Below are 17,295 nucleotides of genomic sequence, written 5' to 3' on the forward strand. Positions count from 1 at the left end.
TCCTGATTATGTTCTTGTGTATTTACACTAATTATACCAAGGTGTCACAGTTAATTTCCCAGTGATATACTGATGTCTAAAAAAGCTCCATCCTGAGCTTCCATAATAAGTCCTCAAGTCGTCACCACCAAGATGGCACCAAGTCAACAGTTGTAAGAGGAAAGTTTGGATCATTACTCAGCGGGTCTGTCTCTGACTCCATGGCACCTGAGTGATAGACTGAGGTCATTCCCTGCATGTTTATAGCAGTGTAAGTCAAAGAGTCAGACTGGAGTCATCGTGCTGTGCCTGCACACAGCTGAGACTGCAGTAAACTGATTACAGCTCCAGACCTATTAAATCTCCATCTCTGTGTCACTTTGTAGACCGTGTTACTATTCAAATGGAGGTTGAGTACAAGTCACCAGATATATAACTGCCGAAACGTGTAATATGTCTTCAATAACCAGTTCATTGGCTGTTTTATGATTCTTTTTTTCAGGGCTTCTGCTCATGGCTGTCATCGCTTTACCATATGAAGTAAGTAAACCTAAAGCAGCTGCTCCTATAATTGTTTCATCCTCCTCTCATCTTGGCTTCCAACCCTTCGCCAGCCTGTTGTCTTCAAAGCTGATGTCACCATTGAACGTGAATGTCTGGTCTTATATCTCACTTAGCAAAGAAAATATTTAAAAAAAACAAAAGAGTCTAGGCTCATGCGACCGCTGGTGCCACGGCTTCCTGTTGAATATTTGCACTTGCTCGGGTCTCGACTCCACACAACAGATTTAGAGCTATAAAAAAGCAATTTCGGTGGTATCCATGGTTTCCATAGTATTATGGTGGCGTTTGGGTGCTTCTGTTTTTAGCTCTCCTTTGCCAGTGGCTCACCCTGGGATCCCAGGCGAAGTGCAAACCCACCCTGTGAGTTCTCGATGTGTGGGCTACCATGAGACCAACGTGCACTTCTTTTCTTTCATGCCTTTTTTTTTCTATTTTATGACACTGGGTTTCCTGAACCTCCCTGATCTGGTAACCACAGATTCTGACACCAAAGTAGTGGTGCCACAGTTTTTTACTCAGGATGAGGTAGAAGCTGTGAGGGTCATTTTTATCCAGGTTCGGCCTGTATGGAGCCACTGCCACATCAAGAAAAATGCGCATGTTTATCACGCTGCGTGGAAAAAGTCCGAGATTCTGAGAATGCATCTTCTTTGTTCTGTTGCAGGGATGAGGAGATCCGAAGTAAATGTGGCATTGATGCCGTGACATATTTGTCCTTCCAGCGCCACATCATCCTGCTCATGACAGTGGTTACCCTGCTGTCCTTGGCTGTAATCCTGCCGGTCAACATTTCCGGGAACCTCCTGGGTATTTTGGTCTTGAAGTGATGGTCTAGCTAGCTCACTGAAAAGTCAAGGGATATCCTTAACCTCCGATAACAACACACCGGACTCTTCATAAAAAGAGAAGTTCGGTTAAATGCACATAAACTTTATCTTTTAACAATTCATGGTACAGCTGAGTTTAAAACAACCCGATCTCTTTCAAAACTTGGAACAAGTCAAAAGGTCAGTGAAACCAAAATAAACACTGATTACATGCACAAAGGCTGCACTTCATCTAAAGGGAGTCACTGGCACACCAGTGGCAAGTCATCAAGCACTTGCCCAAGTCTGATTATAGAAATAGAAAGTGCTTAATTTCCTCTTAACATACACATGTAGGTGCCAGGGGTGGGGCGACACACTAAACAGGCTGCTAAATAGCAACAGAAATGCCTTTTTGGCAGTTGTGTGCTTATTTTGTAGGAAGTGTTGAGGAAGCCTTTCCACTACAGGATGAAGTCTATGAGGAGTGGGGCTGTCCACAGTAATGTTTTTATTACTGGTGGTTGTCACCATCATTAAATAAAATGGCCAACACCCATAGGCAGGCTGCCATGGTGACGGCAAACAAAGGGTTCCCAAGTTAAAACAGCGCAGTTAGGCATGTTTGAACTTGAACTTCATTGAGATGGCTGATATTTCATTTGACTGGATGGAAAACATTTTAGTATTGCTTCATTTCTTGGCCTCTCCCAGACAAAAGAGGGGAGGGGCTTCCTTTTAAGTCATTACAGAAATTAAAACGTCTCGCTTTGTGTCACGTTTTATTATCTCTACAGGAGACAGTCCCGAAAACTTTGGAAGAACAACCCTGGCGAATGTTAGTGCAAAGTAAGTCCAGCAATGCAGGCATGACATCAGATCTCATGAAGCATCCCAGAGCCGCGAGCAAACCTGGGCAAATCTGTAATTGCTCTGTTTATGTTCCTTGAAGGGACAGCTTTCTGTGGCTGCACAGCGTCTTGGCTCTGGTTTACTTCATTATCACGTTGCTGTGTATGGCTCACCATTCGCTGCAGCTGGAATACAGAGAAGATGAGAAGGTCTGTCATCATCCAGTCACACTTTATACCATCAAGGTCCATCCAGCAAAAGATAAAGTCAAATTATTGAGATTCTAACCAAAAGGTCTTTTTTATTGTTTCAAAAATCAAATACAAGAAAAAATAACACAGCAAAAATATTTTAAAACAAAATTAAATGTAAAGACTGACGTGCTCTGGATTTCTGGCTTCTCCCTAGGTGCTGCTTTCCTCTGTTAAATGCAGAGAATAGGGCGTTCCATTGGTGATCAATAATGATATCATTGTTTTTTATTATTCATTTGTCTTCAGAGAATAAGACTATAAAGATCTATAAAAGGATTCTGCAAACCGCCAACTATTCACCCACTTAGTTTGGCATGTTAGCATGCCTGCGTTCTCTGATTAGTGCAGTTAGGACTGATGGGTTTGTCATTACTATTAACATTTCATCAGAAACTAAAGAAATGGAAAAAGGAATAAGTACTCTTGTATTAAAAGAAATCGATTTATGGATCATCCTGAGAAGTTTTAAGTCAAAGTCCTATGGCAGTCCATCTAAAAGTTAATGAAACTTTTCCTTCCTTAACATGTAAACCTTAACAATGAAACTGCGATTGATCTCTGTGGATCAGAGAAGTTTACCACTACATAGGCAACAACCTGGCATTGGCTTCCCTAGAGCCGTTAAAAGAAAGTATAACGGATTTATTTATATTGTGTTATTTATTACAGGTGGCTCGGACACTGATGATTACCTCCGTACCCAAGGAGATCTCTGACCCAGGACTCATCACCAAACATTTCCAGTACACATGTTTTCTTCATTAGATTAAATAATCTTCCTGTGTTTGATTGGAGAGCTGTCTATCATTTTATTCATGCACATCCACGCTTAGAAAATTCCTTATAATGAACATTTTTTCTTGTTTTCACCAGTGAGGCCTACCCAAGCTGCACTGTCACCGACATCCGGTTCTGCTTTGACGTCCACAAGCTAATGAGGCTGGACTTGGAGAGGTACGGCGGCTTTTACAGACTGGAGCATCACAGTTTTTGATCATATGGCTCTTGTCTGAGGACACTGTCGTTTTTCAGGCGCAAGGCAATGAAAGGCAGGCTGTATTTTGCCACAAAGGCCCAGAAGGAGGGAAAAATCATGATCAAGACTCATCCGTGTGCTCAGATCTTCTGCTGTGACGTCTGCGGCTTTGAAAAGGTAAGATTTGTTCATATCCTTCTGTGTACAGTTGCAACTTAATTGCACTGCATGGGAAGAGAATCACCACTGGATGGCACTGCGATGCAAAAATAGGTAAACACAAGCAGCAATGTGATATTTTTGCAAGTGTGAAAGATGAAGTGAGCAACATATCCTTTAACTCTTTTTTTTTCTGCAGGTGGATGCAGAGCAATACTACAGTGAATTAGAAGAGAAGCGGACAGATGAGTTTAATGCTGAGAAGAACCGCATCACCATGAAGAGGTTGGGCATCGCCTTTGTGACCTTTCGCGATGAGCGGATGACTGCTGTGTGAGTAAACAAGAGCGTGACACCGAGGTCTGTGTTTGATAGGTTCTCTCATCATACAGATGCAGTCACGGCAGAGAGTGACCACATAATTCATGGTAACGTTGCTGAGTAGTGATGCAATGCCTTTTGAACATCTTGTTTTGGTTTCCAGCATTGTGAAGGACTACGGTCGCGTGAACTGTCGTCGCAGGCCCCAGCAGTCCAGCATCAGCACCGTGGTGCAGTCGCACAAATGGGACGTCAGCTACGCACCTGCTCCAAGTGATATTATATGGTGAGAACTGTCACGTTTGTTTGTGCCCTAATGTCTTTTGAAAGCTCAAGCTACTCTTGGATTTTCTCCTGATTGTCTCTGAAGTCTCAGTTTTCCAAATTGACAGCTGTGTGAGTCATTCTGATCTCTTCATATCGCCATGGTGACCTATCCCAGCACACACGCTGAGTACACCCTGGGCAGACACCCATTCACATCTACACCACGAGAAATGTATTAATCTAACCTGCTTGTCTGCTGACTGTGGTAGGAAGCTGGAGCAGCCAAAGGAAATCACACAGAAACACATTTTGAGCACAATGTCCAATTTTACATGACTTGTGCATCATTTAGACACATTTCCCTGTAATTATGCCTGACATATTTGGTATCTCTGGTAACCTGTGGATCAAGACTAGACTTCAGATCAACATTCTGTGGGTTTTAGTCATGCTTGTTTGTGCAGCTTTAGCTTGTGAAGTTGGACCTAAAGGGTCCAATTTAGAGCTGAGGTATGCATCATGCAAATGTTGCTTATTGAGACTATTTGATCCCAGTGTTGCTTTTGATACTTTTGATCACCGTAATTTTGGTTTTAGAAGCTCGGGCAGCTTTGATGTGGTTCTTCTCATAACTCTCAGGCAGACCTTTGTTGCTTAGTGGTTGTAATAACTCTGTATAGCTGTATTTCTGTCTTGTGGTGTTCCCCAAGTTTCTGTTGCGGGCCCCATGCTAATTGTACTTTGTGTCTATCAACCAAATATAAAGTCACTTTAAAAGTCTACCGTCAGTGTCATATGTATGATGTGTTTGTTTAAGTTTCTGAATGTTCCAAAAGTTTCTGTTCTGCTGAATACTTTTCTACAGCTGAATAGTGACAAACAGAGGTTATATCCATCCCACAGGTGATGAAAGGCTTGGCTCTTTATGGTATTATGTTAAACTTTGGTTCTGAATCTGTACCCTGTGTAGTATTTAGTGAAGCTTTGAGTCACTCCTTTTACTACCAGCTATGAAACATGGCTAACATTAAGTCTGTACAACATTTTCCTTGTTGGTGTTATAACTGCAATCAGACAGCAACGTAACGTGTACTCCAGCAGACTCACCAGACCTTTTTTTCTTCCAGTAAATAAGGTTTCTCGCTCGCTCTCTCATTGTGTGTTACATGTTGAGCTTATGTGTGTGGGCCACTGGACAGCTGATGCTGATTTCTTTACACTGGCTTCTGATCAGACTCAAAATTTGGTTCTTGTGATGATGTTTTGAGCCTTGCATGGACAGGCACTCACTGTTGCAGACCTGTTGCAGACACATAATACCAGTGGGAATGTGAGGGCCTTGGATCAGGCCTTGATAGCTGTTTCCACACAAGGCTCAAGGCAAAAGGACTCGATGCTTCTTCGGCTGTGGACCCCACTGGACTCGACTGGACTCTGAAAGAATCATTAGTTTAAATTTGCTTTTGTTCATTTGTTTTATTTCTTCTATTTTTAAATCCTCCTGGTTTTATCTGACTGTCAGTGTTTAAATGCTCCTGTTGTGTTTGCTTTTTAGTTATCCACCATCTCTTGAAAGGCACTATGTAAATAACACAAAATGTGGATGTTTCAGCGATCGGTGCCTGCATTAGCATTGCTATTCCTGCTTCTTTTTCATAAGTTTCAACTTCAAAGACATTTAAGATTATCGGTATGTTGTTTGCTGTAAGTAGCAGATCTCAAACACCGTCTAAAGCTTAATCAGCATCCACGATTGGATTAGCTGCGGTGCATGTTTCTTATCTCAGAAAGCAAATGCAGAGATTATGTAACAAGTGAGTGCTGCATATGTATGGGGATTAACCAAAGGAGGCTCACAGTTTGAGCTTCACATCTGACTGACTGCAGTGTGTTTGTGTCTACGCATGAACTGTGGCAGTCGCAGGCTGAGAGGTCGAGCAGGGACTGGGAGCTGAAGTGAGCTGGTTTAAACTTGCTCTTCTACCCAGTACGCTGGACCGCTCTTAGAAGAGACCACTCATCCGGCTATTTCAGGCATATGTCAAAACATAAAGTACATGTACATCAGAGAAGGGTAATATGTTAACTGTGTTCATCTTGCTGGATGATTGGTAACTGAGGCTCGTCATTTTTCCCATCGATAGGGAAAACCTGTCAGTGTGTGGATCTCGGTGGTGGCTCCGCTGCGTCCTCCTCAACATCCTCCTCTTCCTGCTGCTCTTCTTCTTCACCACTCCTGCCATCATCGTCAACACCATGGACAAGTTCAACGTCACAAGGCCCGTGGAGAGTCTGAGGGTTAGAGTTTCAGAGCAGTTTAAACTTACTGACGTCTGTGCTCCATTGTGAACCTCCTCACTTTCATCAATCGCCATTTTGCTGTCCAATGCAGAGCCCAGTCGTTACAGAGTTCTTCCCGACCCTTCTGCTGTGGGCGTTTTCAGTGCTCCTGCCCTTTGTTGTCTACTACTCCGCCTTCTTTGAGTCCCACTGGACCAGGTACTGGGTAGTCATCAACTACCGCTCTCCTCAGCCATCTGAAATAGAAATGTGGATATTTAGCTTCGTTTACTTGCAGCGGTTTTTTTTCCTCTCAACTATCAGCGTTCCTCTTTTTTCCCATCTAATTTATTTCTTTTTCACCCTCTTGCTCTTTTTACTCTCTCCCCTCTCTCTCCCTCCTTCTCTCTGCCACTCTCCCTGCACTGTTATTCTGGGCAGGTTGTCATAGAGATCTCCGTGCGAGGATAATGATATGAACAGTAGTCACCGTGCGCCGTTTCCTCTATGTGCGGTGACTAGCAGGAGGAAGAACAAGTGTGCATAAGAACAACCTATAAGCACCCTTTCTTTACATAACCACCCCCACAAACGTGTTGTGCAGGCGTGATGTGTGAAGGACCGAATGCAAATCAACTGTTTACTGTAGTGAAAAATGTAGTTTGTGCTAATGGGTACAAAGAGTCAACTGTTTTTTCCATTTTGGGCTTTTAATTCATGAATTTATTATGTTGTTTTTTTCTTTTTGTGGTTTTTTTGTGTGTGTGTGGTTTTTTTAGATATATGTTGCAAAATATGTATCGCATGTTCTCATCTTATTGGATCATTTCATGTCTCAGATCTGGTGAGAATCAAGTGACGATGCACAAGTGTTTTTTCTTGCTGGTCTTCATGGTCATCATCCTGCCTTCACTTGGTCTGTCCAGGTACATCTACAGTGATTTCCCTTTTTGATCTACTTCTTTCGAATTATTCCTGGGTTTTTGTGGCTTTTTTGTAATGTTTATGCACTTTTTCTATTTTATTTCTGCTCTAGCCTTGACCTCTTGTTCACCTGGCTCTTTGATGTCAACTTCCTGGAAGAGAAGGATTTAAAATTTCAGTAAGATCAAAAAATGTAATGAGAAGTGCAATCAAACACATTATTTCCACTCCACGATTATCTTCTTGTGCAGCTACACACTGCTATCTGCTCAGGTGCTATTTTTTCGATCACTCTGTGGAAGTAAATAAATAAATAATAACAGAATGAAATGATTTACAATTTTCACAAACTCATATTTTACTCACAATAGAACATAAAAAAATGTTTAACCTCAGAAAATATGAATTCATTGGAATTTGATGGCGGCAACGTATGTCAAAAAATCTTCTTACACCTTCTTCTTTTACTGACTTGTTGCCATTGACTTAATTAGTTGCAAAGCATTTTTCTAGCTGTTTCTTTTTAGTAGTTTTGAGATGTGTTACTTTCATCAAATTCAAAATGAGCGAATATTTTTTTCAAATTGGGACGTTTTCCCAGTTTAAACATTTCAATATGTTTTTTTTATATTGTGAATAAATTATGGCTTTAGGAGATTTGTAAATCATTGCATTCTGGTTTTTACTGGGGTTGCAGGTAAAAAAGTTGATAAGTTGATATTTGCTGCAGTAATAGTTTGCAGTCCTTTGTCCAACTGTAGGACATTAGTGTTGATAATGGGGCTTTCAGCTTCATCAGAGTCCCTTCACTTGGGAGCGAGCTAAAAACTGGAAAGCACCGCACAGATGCACAAGAAGATGACTTTGAGCCAAAGTGAAATCTGATGTATATTTTTTAATTATTATTTTATTTGTTATTTGGAAATTATTTGGTTAAAACTGAGTCTCAGAAAGAATCTCCAGCAGCCCACTTCTTGTCTGTGTCTTAATGCAGGTGTGTGTTTCTTCCTGACAACGGTGCATTTTTTGTAAACTACGTAATTACATCCAGTTTGATTGGCACGGCTATGGAATTGCTACGTATCCCTGCACTGACGGTGTACGCACTGCGCCTCTGCTTTGCAAAATCCCAAGCTGAGCGGATTCATGTCAAACGGGTAAGCAGAGCCTTGGTGCTTATCTTGGCATCTTAACACGCTGTTTGGTTTAAACTTTAAGAAGCCAGCTGTGTTTATTTTGTCTCTGCAGAGTCAAGCTTATGAGTTCCAGTTTGGCCTTGAGTACGCCTGGACCATGTGTATCTTTGCTGTCAGTATGACCTACAGCATCACGTGTCCCATCATTACACCCTTTGGTGAGCAGCACACAACTACACTCTTGTAAAGCCATCTACCTCTTCTTCTCACCCTCTCTTCTCAGCCATCTGCATCCCAACACGTCCCGTCTCAGTCGTGTTTGTGTAAGGCTGTGTCTCCTCGTACTGTAACCTCACTCTCCTCTGCTGCCTGCCAGTCCGATGCAGACTGTGTGAATTTGCTGCTGTAGTCCCAGACACTCAGACACAGCGAGCTGTGAGCCAGACGCCCACTCTGCTCCTGTCTCTGCCCGGCGCTCACCGAGCTTCTATTTACTTCTGCAATCTAATCGTCAGTCAAAAACAGGCCGCCTTTAATGCACCAAACTCTGTGTCTGCTTGCATTTCACCTGCTTTTTTTCTTTCTTCTAGATTTCAGTTTTCATTTGATAAAGAAGACCAAGACAACAGATTTTTTTTTTTTTTTTTTTTAAATTTAAAGGCAAAAAATGTAAAATTAGCTTCCAATTGATCAAAAACAGGGACTAGAACAGGGTGTAAAAAATAAGGCCCGGGGGCAAGAACCTGTTTGGCAAAAACAAAAATCTGACTCACCAAAAGGCTTTGGAAAAATTTGAATGAATGCATAAATTTTTACCTTCTAACTTTAAAACTATAAAATAAATAAGAATAATTTTCTGTGAATTAACAAAAATTTTCTTTTCCTGTAAATTTGTACATTTAACACGTAGAAAAAAAACAAGACACACTGTTGAAGTTGCATTTCTTTTCTTCTATTAAAGGATATCCCAGGGATTAGATGTTTAGTTAAATATCTGTCTCTGGTCTGAGTTCAAAGTTTTATGATGTAAATGAGTTTGAGGTCATATTTATCCCGTATTAGTATCTTTTAATTTCCTCTCTTAAATCCATAATTTCATTTAAAATCCTAGTCCTGACATACAAAGTCTTGAGTGCTCACATCCCATTACATCTGTCAGACCTTTTAGTATCATAAAATACAACAAATCACTTACTGCAGGTTTATTTGTTTTTCTTAGAGTTTCCAAAAGTAGAATGGGAGCCCGAGCCTTCAGCTATTTAATCCCATCAAGTCCCATTTTGGACTCAGGAAACAAACACTCTGCTTTTTGTACATCACAATCCTCATTAGATTGATCAAACCCTGTGTGTGATGTTGACATCGATCAGATAACTTTGTTTCTCTTTCACGTTGCAGACATCATCATCAGTGCATTTTTGTTTAACTTTTTTCTTCCAGGTCTGCTCTACGCGATCCTGAAGCACATGGTCGATCGATACAACATCTACTATGCTTATGTTCCCACCAAACTCAACCAGCGAATCCACAGAGCAGCCATTAGCCAGGTCATTGTAGCTCCCATTCTCTGCATGTTCTGGTTGCTCTTCTTCTCCGTGCTCCGATTAGGTAAATATCCCTGCCATAAAAATTCATAAAGATCGGTGGATTGTCAGGATACTGTAATATTGTAATTTTTCATGTTTTTCCCCTTCACTGTCACAGGTCCAATGCATCCGATCACCCTCTTCACTTTAGTGTCCCACATCTTCTGCATTGTCTGTTACCTCCTCCGCTTGTGCCTTAGGAAGCAACCAGACAAGTCAACAAGCTACCAGGTCAGCGCCACCAAGTGTCACAGAGACAAAATCAGCTGAAGATGACTTATACTGAATTTGAACTAATATTTTTCCCATGCATTGTCTCTTTTGTTTCAGATGTCTGATCAGCCAGACGGGACGCTCACTGATGCAGACAGGAGTACCGTAACATCCACCACCGCCTCCAGTGTACAGTACCATTTCTTTCTCTGTTGGCCAATACACAACCAAAGCATATTATTGGAGAGAGACCTAAATGTGACAGAGAAGGCTTACGTTATTTAAGTTAATATATCAGTGGATTGTGTGCTGGATGAGATTTAATTGTTTAGTTTTCCATGAGATCTGAGAGCCATATGCTCTTAAGGTTGTGAAAGAATCAACCTCAGAAGACAAGCACTGGGGTTATTCCATATAAAATCAAATATATCACTAAAAAGTTCCATCTTGACTTTATAACATAGATTTTCTCTTAATTGGGACATAACAAAAACTCAACCAATATAATATCCATGACATGGGAATAGTAACAAGCTCAGGATGTTTGAACTGTTAATTCACAGGAGAAAGAAGTTGAAAGAGCTTTTTGATGAACCATCTCCATGTGGGATAGATAAGTGGTCAAAGCAAGTTATAGCATGTGAAAGGTCTCTTGTTTATCTCCATTTTAAACCAGGCACACACTGCCTGTGAATAAAGTGATTTACTGGATGACACAATTCCAAAATGTGCATTGATCTGCTTCCCTCAGCTTTTTGTGGCATCTGTGTTGCTGGAGCCAGAGCTGGCTTTGACTCCGATGCCCTCCCCAGCCCACCACAGCTATGGCGCCATGGCCAGCTCTCAGAGTTCAAACCGTGGGCCAGCGGAGGAAGAAGAAGGAGAGGGGGAACACACCCAGACCCGTGAGACTGAGCTCCAAGACCCACCAGACCTCTATTGCTCCACCACGCTCATGGACAGCTCCATGGGCTACCAGTAACACCAAATCTCCACCCAAAACTGACTTCTACGTGTCCTTCAGCTGAAGAACACAGATTACTAAATGCCGCAATGCTGCGTTTTCACCACTGACCTCAGACTCCAACTACGCTGCTGCCTCGGACTCTGAGACTAGACTGTGCTTGCTAGTAAGGCTGAAGAGCCTGAAGAGTAACGGAGCCTGAGAATACAGGAGCTAAATGCTCTTAAACATCACAGTTGCAGAAGAAAGCCATTTGCCTAAACAATCTGCCGAACCCATCAGACACAGCTCAACAGAACATAACACCAAGCTAAATGTACAGATTCTTTTAGCTAAATGATCAGATGCTGATACGGACTCTGTCTTCTTCTATGGCTTAATTTGCAAATTAAAAAGGTTACAAGTGATGCAGACTGTAATAGAAATGCATTATGGTTTCAGTCAGAGATACTCTATCCATGCTGTGTCGCTTGGAAATGAGTGGAGGCGAAAGTTCCCATCAGAGTGGGTGGTGTGAACAGGCTTGCCCCGACAGACTGACAGAGGGGTTTGGGCATAGGTGATATCTGGTTCCTCTGTAGCAGAGCTCGGCAAGGCTGAGGGTGAGGGCAGCTAGTTGTGAAGCCATCTGCAGTGAGACAGCAGACAGACGGACGGAGGGCCAAATGTAACTCAGAGATGTACCGTAATATATGTACGCTCTAAACGGAGGCGCAAACAGCTTGACTCAACCTGAAGCTTGTAACTATTATCAATATAAGGTTGATATTTTTGCTACAGTATTTTTGGTGTCATTGATATTGTGCTTTGGGTTGGGGGCGGGAGGAATCGAGGATGTACAATGATTTGCAGAGATGTCTCATCTTAATCAAAACCTTACCTAATTATGTTTCGACTGTACATATGGTCAAAGTGGAATAGCTTGAGCTTTTTGGAAATCTGCTATCTATTTTCTTGCTCACAGTTTGGTAAGAAAATAAAGCATGTAGCCTGTTAGCTTAGCTTAGCACAGGTTGAAACTAATGACCACTGATTGTGCACTAATTTTCTGGTAGGCGTAGCGAGATACTCTGAGGGCATTATATAGGGTATAGTTTGTAAAGTACTTTTAAACGTCAAACTCACTTTACTGTTAGCATTGTTACGTCTTTGTGTAACGTTACTGAAACTTGGGGACTCGAAACATGGAGAAAGGGCTAGCCTACAGGCAGAACCAGTAACTTTGTGGGGTGTTGATGCCAAGAATCTTGTCTTCACTTGTAGACACACGGGCACCCTGGTAAGTAGTTATTTCTATAATACTTTTTTTCAAGTCCACCTAAAGAATGCATGTGCAGTAGCTGCACTGTAGAGTAGCGTCTGGATTAGTCTACACAGAAAATAGGCAGGCACTTGGTTTTCTTTACAAAACCTGTAGTTTACCTTCTGAAATTTAGATCTCTTGGCCCCAGGGAGACATTTGTATACACTGGTTAGGTACAGAGTCATGGCAAAAACAAACTAAATGTCTTTCAGTTCTGAGGTTTTATTTATCAGGACATAATAAAAAAGTTGTGTCTTTATAAGGTAACAAAATTGGATAAATACAACCGAGGATGAACAACACATGACATATTACAACAAGTCATTATTTATTTTAAAAAAATCTAAGCCAAAAATGCAGAAGCAGTCCTCTGGAAAACTAAATCCATGTCATGATTCAGTAGCTTGTAGGAGCCCAGTCATTCTTTTCTGTGCGATGGCATCAGTCTCTCATATTATTCTGGAGAAATAATAGCTCACTCTTCTTTACAGAGTTGTTTCAGTTTATTGAGGTATTTATGCACACCATTTCATTCAGGTTGAGGTCTGGTCTTTGACTGGGCCAACACTGATTGCTTTCTTTTTGAGCCATTCTGTTGTAGATTTGTTGCTTTGTATTGGATCATTGGCCTATTATGCAAACCATTTTTGGTCGAGCTTTAGCTGTCGACCAGATGGCCTCATATGTGACTCTAACATACCCAGATCCCTTTAGCTGCAAAGCAAACCCAAATCCTCATCCCTCCATTACAATTAGTTGAGGTGGTTGGTTTTCACTGTGGATTGAGGCCAGACATCTCCACTTTAGTCTCATCTGTTCAAAGGACATCGATCCAGGGGTCTCACAGTTTGTTCAGAAGCAATGTGGCAAATCTAAGCTGTGCTGCCATGTTCTTGTTAGAAACAAGAGACTTTCTCCTGGCAACACTTCCCAAACACTACTTGGTCACTCTGAGATGTAGCTCTTGCGTTTTTGTTTTTTTTTCAGTTTCTCTGATTGAATGGTCTGACCTTTGGTTGAATTTGCTGTGATGTCCATTTCTGGGAAGATTGGCAACTGTCTTAAATGTTTTTCACTTCTCACTGTAGAATAATGGACTTTAAATTGCTTGGAAAAACTTCTAATGTTTCCCAGATTGACGGGCAGCAATAGTTCTTTCTCAAAAGTCATTGATGATGCCTTTCCTCCTTGGCATTGCATTAGCACACATCTGAATGCTCCAGACCAGCAAACTGTCAAAATCTCTGCTTTTACCGAGTTGGTCAGACTTACAGACGATCAGTTAATCAAGTGCATTTGATTAGCAAGACCTGGCTGCTACTTTCTCTTTTAATTCCTAAGGAAGCAGTAAGGGTGTACTTTCTTACACTGCTTCTGCATTTTGGCATTGCTTATGTTAATCAGTAACGACTGAGTGTAATATGCCATGTGTTGTAGATCATTTAAGGTTTTCACCGTATAGCATTGTGCATAGCTAGCAGTCTGTTCGTTTAGCCCATAACAAAATTACAATATCTTTGGCTTAGCATACAGACCTGAAAGGAGGGGAAACAGCTAGTTTCTGGTTTGAAACCAGAGACTGGTTTAAAACTAGCAGAGACTTTGCTTTATGGTGTGTTGCTGCTAAGCTAAGCTAACTTGCTATGGTACTAATATATACATCAAAGTGCAGGCAAGAAAGTGTTTTGTAAAATGTGAAGCTGTTCCTTTAAGTTGTGAAGAAATGGAGTATAATAGAAGTGCATCCTAAAATTACATCATTTTCCAAATATGCCATGGAGTCTGTTTTGTGCCACTGCAGGAGAACAACATGGAAATCTCCAGAAGAAGTTTTTCGGTTTTGCTAAGTTTGCTAAACTCAAAAGCTTTTATAAAATTTTCCAGTTTTTTTGGTGTTGGTCAAATAGGTCACTGCTGAAATTAGGTTTTGTTATGTTGCAAAGACAAACAGTAAAATAAAGCACCATCATGCTGTTTTCAGTTGACATATGTAACACGTCACTGCATGTTAATTATATATCGTCTAAATGAGGTATGCATTTCATATGTGCTAAACTTCATGTTTTTTGTGTCAATCTGTTGTTTTTTTTGTTCTTTTTGTTTTTCTTTTAAATCCTCTTTACAGCGGGTCAAAGATTTTTTCATGTGACTGAATGTCAATTTCTTACTCGTGTCTTTTGCTGTGCCTTGGAAAAAAAAAAACACCCTTATTGTGTGACAATCCAGCATGGCCTGAAATATGCTGCATGGACGAAACAACCAAGAGATAAAAATTGTAACAAACCCAAAACTCAATTTTTTAACAGCCAGTGCGTCCTTCATTCAGAATAAAACAAACATACAATGTGAGCTTATTCTACTAAGATATTAACAGTCAATCTGCACACGAGGTCCTCTACCTTTATCTTTATCTAGAGCTTTTGAATATATCACACGATCTTCATCAGCTTATTAACTGGCTCAGCTGTCATCCATTCATTCAAAGCTTACACCATCCTGCGTACTCGTGGGACAGGAAGTCCTAAAGACGAACAGATCACTGACCAGTGCGCAAACCTCATCTGTTCTTTAAGACCAAGTGATGGGATCAAAAGCTGTAGAATAGGAAAGCAAGTGAATGTCATAAAAATGGTTAATTGCGAGGTTAAGAATGAGCGCGTGGCTTGTAGTTGTATCAATATTTTGTATTGTGTACTTGTTTGTGCCTTGTCACTGATTTCAATCAAGCCCTTTTTATTCCTCGGTTACCTTATTTTTGGATCATACGTATGTATGACGGGGTTCTCTAAATGTTTGTCTTTGATTAACAGTGACTGCTATGGGTTAGGTAGCTCCTTGTTGTTAAGTAGAGTAAGTTATAATCGGTTTTCTGTTCTGTCTGAGAGAGTGTATCATGATATACTTATAGTCATGCTTTATATAACATTAATGGCACGTTTTGTTATAAAGTGACATGTATTTTGCTCGTTTTACAGGGACTCTAATTGTAGTAGCTTATGCTGTATAAAGTAGATGAAAGCTAGCAGCAGAGCGCAGATGAAGTGGCCACTGCAGAGGATCATGAAGTTTAAAAAAACAGAACATCAAAGAGCATCTCAAAATTTCAGTCTCCAAACTGCAAACATGTCCCATGGCTTTCTCTTCCAGAAGCTCGTTTCACAGATCATTAAATGTGCTTTCCTTTGAAAAGTACAAAATAAAAACTAATAGGGTATTCTTAGCTCTAATGGCCATGCGAAGAGGGATTGTCCGTTCCCATGCTTTACTAGTTTTATTGCATCCGGACATGTCTGTTCATGTGCAGTCAGCTTGGCCAACCGAGGTCTATTGGGTTTCCAGACGTGCCCGATGCTTTTTGCTCTTCGTTTATAAAATATGTGTATCATAAGTACATTATTTCAGATTTTATTCTGCTGTAAAAGTGGGCTGTTATTATCTCCAAGAAGTCTGAGGTTTAGGGACAGGCTGTGTTCAAGATTGATCTCTGTCAGGCTAATGCGTTTTCATCTGTTATAAGTGAAGTGCTGTGATCTGAGATTAAAATTAATTCAGCTCAATCCACTCATCTTGTGCCATGAACTTCTTGTTACTCTCTGCTGTGGTCTGTGATGGAAGCTTTTTCAGACACAGTGAGTCAGACTTCATGTGGAAAATAGAAGAGCCGCTGTGAGTGCGCTGGTATAAGAATACGATTCCTTTAGGAAATGTGCAAAAACATGTTTTGCACAGTACTTTCAAATGTTCATTTGATATTTAGGAAATATTTTTATTTATGTTAGAAAATAATGTGGATATCATCTGCTCTTATTCTCTTAAGCTAAGGTAAGGGTACACATCCAGTATCCCATCTAATTCTTGGGAGGAAACTGTGTAAAAAGTTAAGCTACTCATTTAAAATCTACCAGCTGATAACAGTGTTTCTTCTCATTTCCAGGCTTATTACCCATACTGAAGGTCTTCACACAAATGACTTTTTGGACAGTTACCTGTACATACTATAGAGAGCTCACTTGCCCTGAAATCACATCAGTGTGGATATGGGAGTAAATTTCATAATCGAACCACAGTGGAACATCTTGTGCTGTTTAAAGATGTTTTTCTATCAAAATAATGAAAATGTATGAACCATCTTGCACTGACTGGATTGGTTGAATTTCTCTGTACGAAACTGTTTGCAGAGTGGAAAAATACCAGACTTCCACCGTGCACGATACTCCTTCATTGCACAGTCACAAAAGAAGACAGAGAGAGGAAATGCCACGGATGACATTTCCGTCGTCACCTGTGGCAACTGCTGATGGCATGATTCTCAGAGAAAGGTGAATTCCTCTGGGTCTGTGGTCTGCCATCTGCTTTCCCCTGTCCAGATGCTTAGAATAGAAAATGTCTCTGCCTCCTGCTGCAACCATATTGTCACTCCCATATGGCTTTGAGTCAACATACAAACGCAGCTCAAAAAGTTAGTATTTTAAGTCCCCTGGAGTATATTATAGTATCCAACTGACTTATATAAGAACGTTCATTGTTCCCCTTGGCAAAACACAATTACCACAATGTCGATTTAGTGGCTGTACTTTCCAGCTCTTCTCACAATCTTCTTCTAAACATGGTTTTTGTCCAGTATTAAGTTTCAAATTTAATAGCACCGTAGAGACCTTTTGTTTTCCGTGTTGGTTTAAGGGTGAACCTTTTTCAGAGAACAATTCCCCCC

At 40.8% G+C, this 17,295-nt stretch overlaps 1 protein-coding gene across 4 annotated transcripts in view; it reads left to right on the top strand.

The window, feature by feature from the left end:
• Nucleotides 1–16,145, top strand: part of tmem63c (transmembrane protein 63C) — a 37,660-nt gene extending 21,515 nt beyond the window's left edge. For all 4 annotated transcript variants that reach the window (XM_042218223.1, XM_014331940.2, XM_014331941.2 and 1 more), the window contains exons 5-23: nt 482–519; nt 1,208–1,350; nt 2,147–2,198; nt 2,302–2,410; nt 3,125–3,198; nt 3,329–3,409; nt 3,488–3,608; nt 3,790–3,923; nt 4,075–4,197; nt 6,323–6,476; nt 6,571–6,677; nt 7,298–7,384; nt 7,495–7,560; nt 8,377–8,539; nt 8,631–8,736; nt 9,959–10,126; nt 10,223–10,335; nt 10,435–10,506; nt 11,069–16,145. In XM_042218223.1, coding sequence (XP_042074157.1) covers nt 482–519; nt 1,208–1,350; nt 2,147–2,198; nt 2,302–2,410; nt 3,125–3,198; nt 3,329–3,409; nt 3,488–3,608; nt 3,790–3,923; nt 4,075–4,197; nt 6,323–6,476; nt 6,571–6,677; nt 7,298–7,384; nt 7,495–7,560; nt 8,377–8,539; nt 8,631–8,736; nt 9,959–10,126; nt 10,223–10,335; nt 10,435–10,506; nt 11,069–11,299 — 2,142 coding nt within the window. In that variant the 3' untranslated portion in view covers nt 11,300–16,145. The remainder of the gene's footprint in view (nt 1–481; nt 520–1,207; nt 1,351–2,146; nt 2,199–2,301; nt 2,411–3,124; nt 3,199–3,328; nt 3,410–3,487; nt 3,609–3,789; nt 3,924–4,074; nt 4,198–6,322; nt 6,477–6,570; nt 6,678–7,297; nt 7,385–7,494; nt 7,561–8,376; nt 8,540–8,630; nt 8,737–9,958; nt 10,127–10,222; nt 10,336–10,434; nt 10,507–11,068) is intronic.
• The last annotated feature ends 1,150 nt before the right edge of the window (nt 16,146–17,295 follow it).

This window comes from Haplochromis burtoni, unplaced genomic scaffold (genome assembly GCF_018398535.1).
Source record: "Haplochromis burtoni strain Fernald_Lab_line unplaced genomic scaffold, NCSU_Asbu1 Contig_16, whole genome shotgun sequence".
Classification (NCBI taxonomy): Eukaryota; Metazoa; Chordata; class Actinopteri; order Cichliformes; family Cichlidae; genus Haplochromis; species Haplochromis burtoni.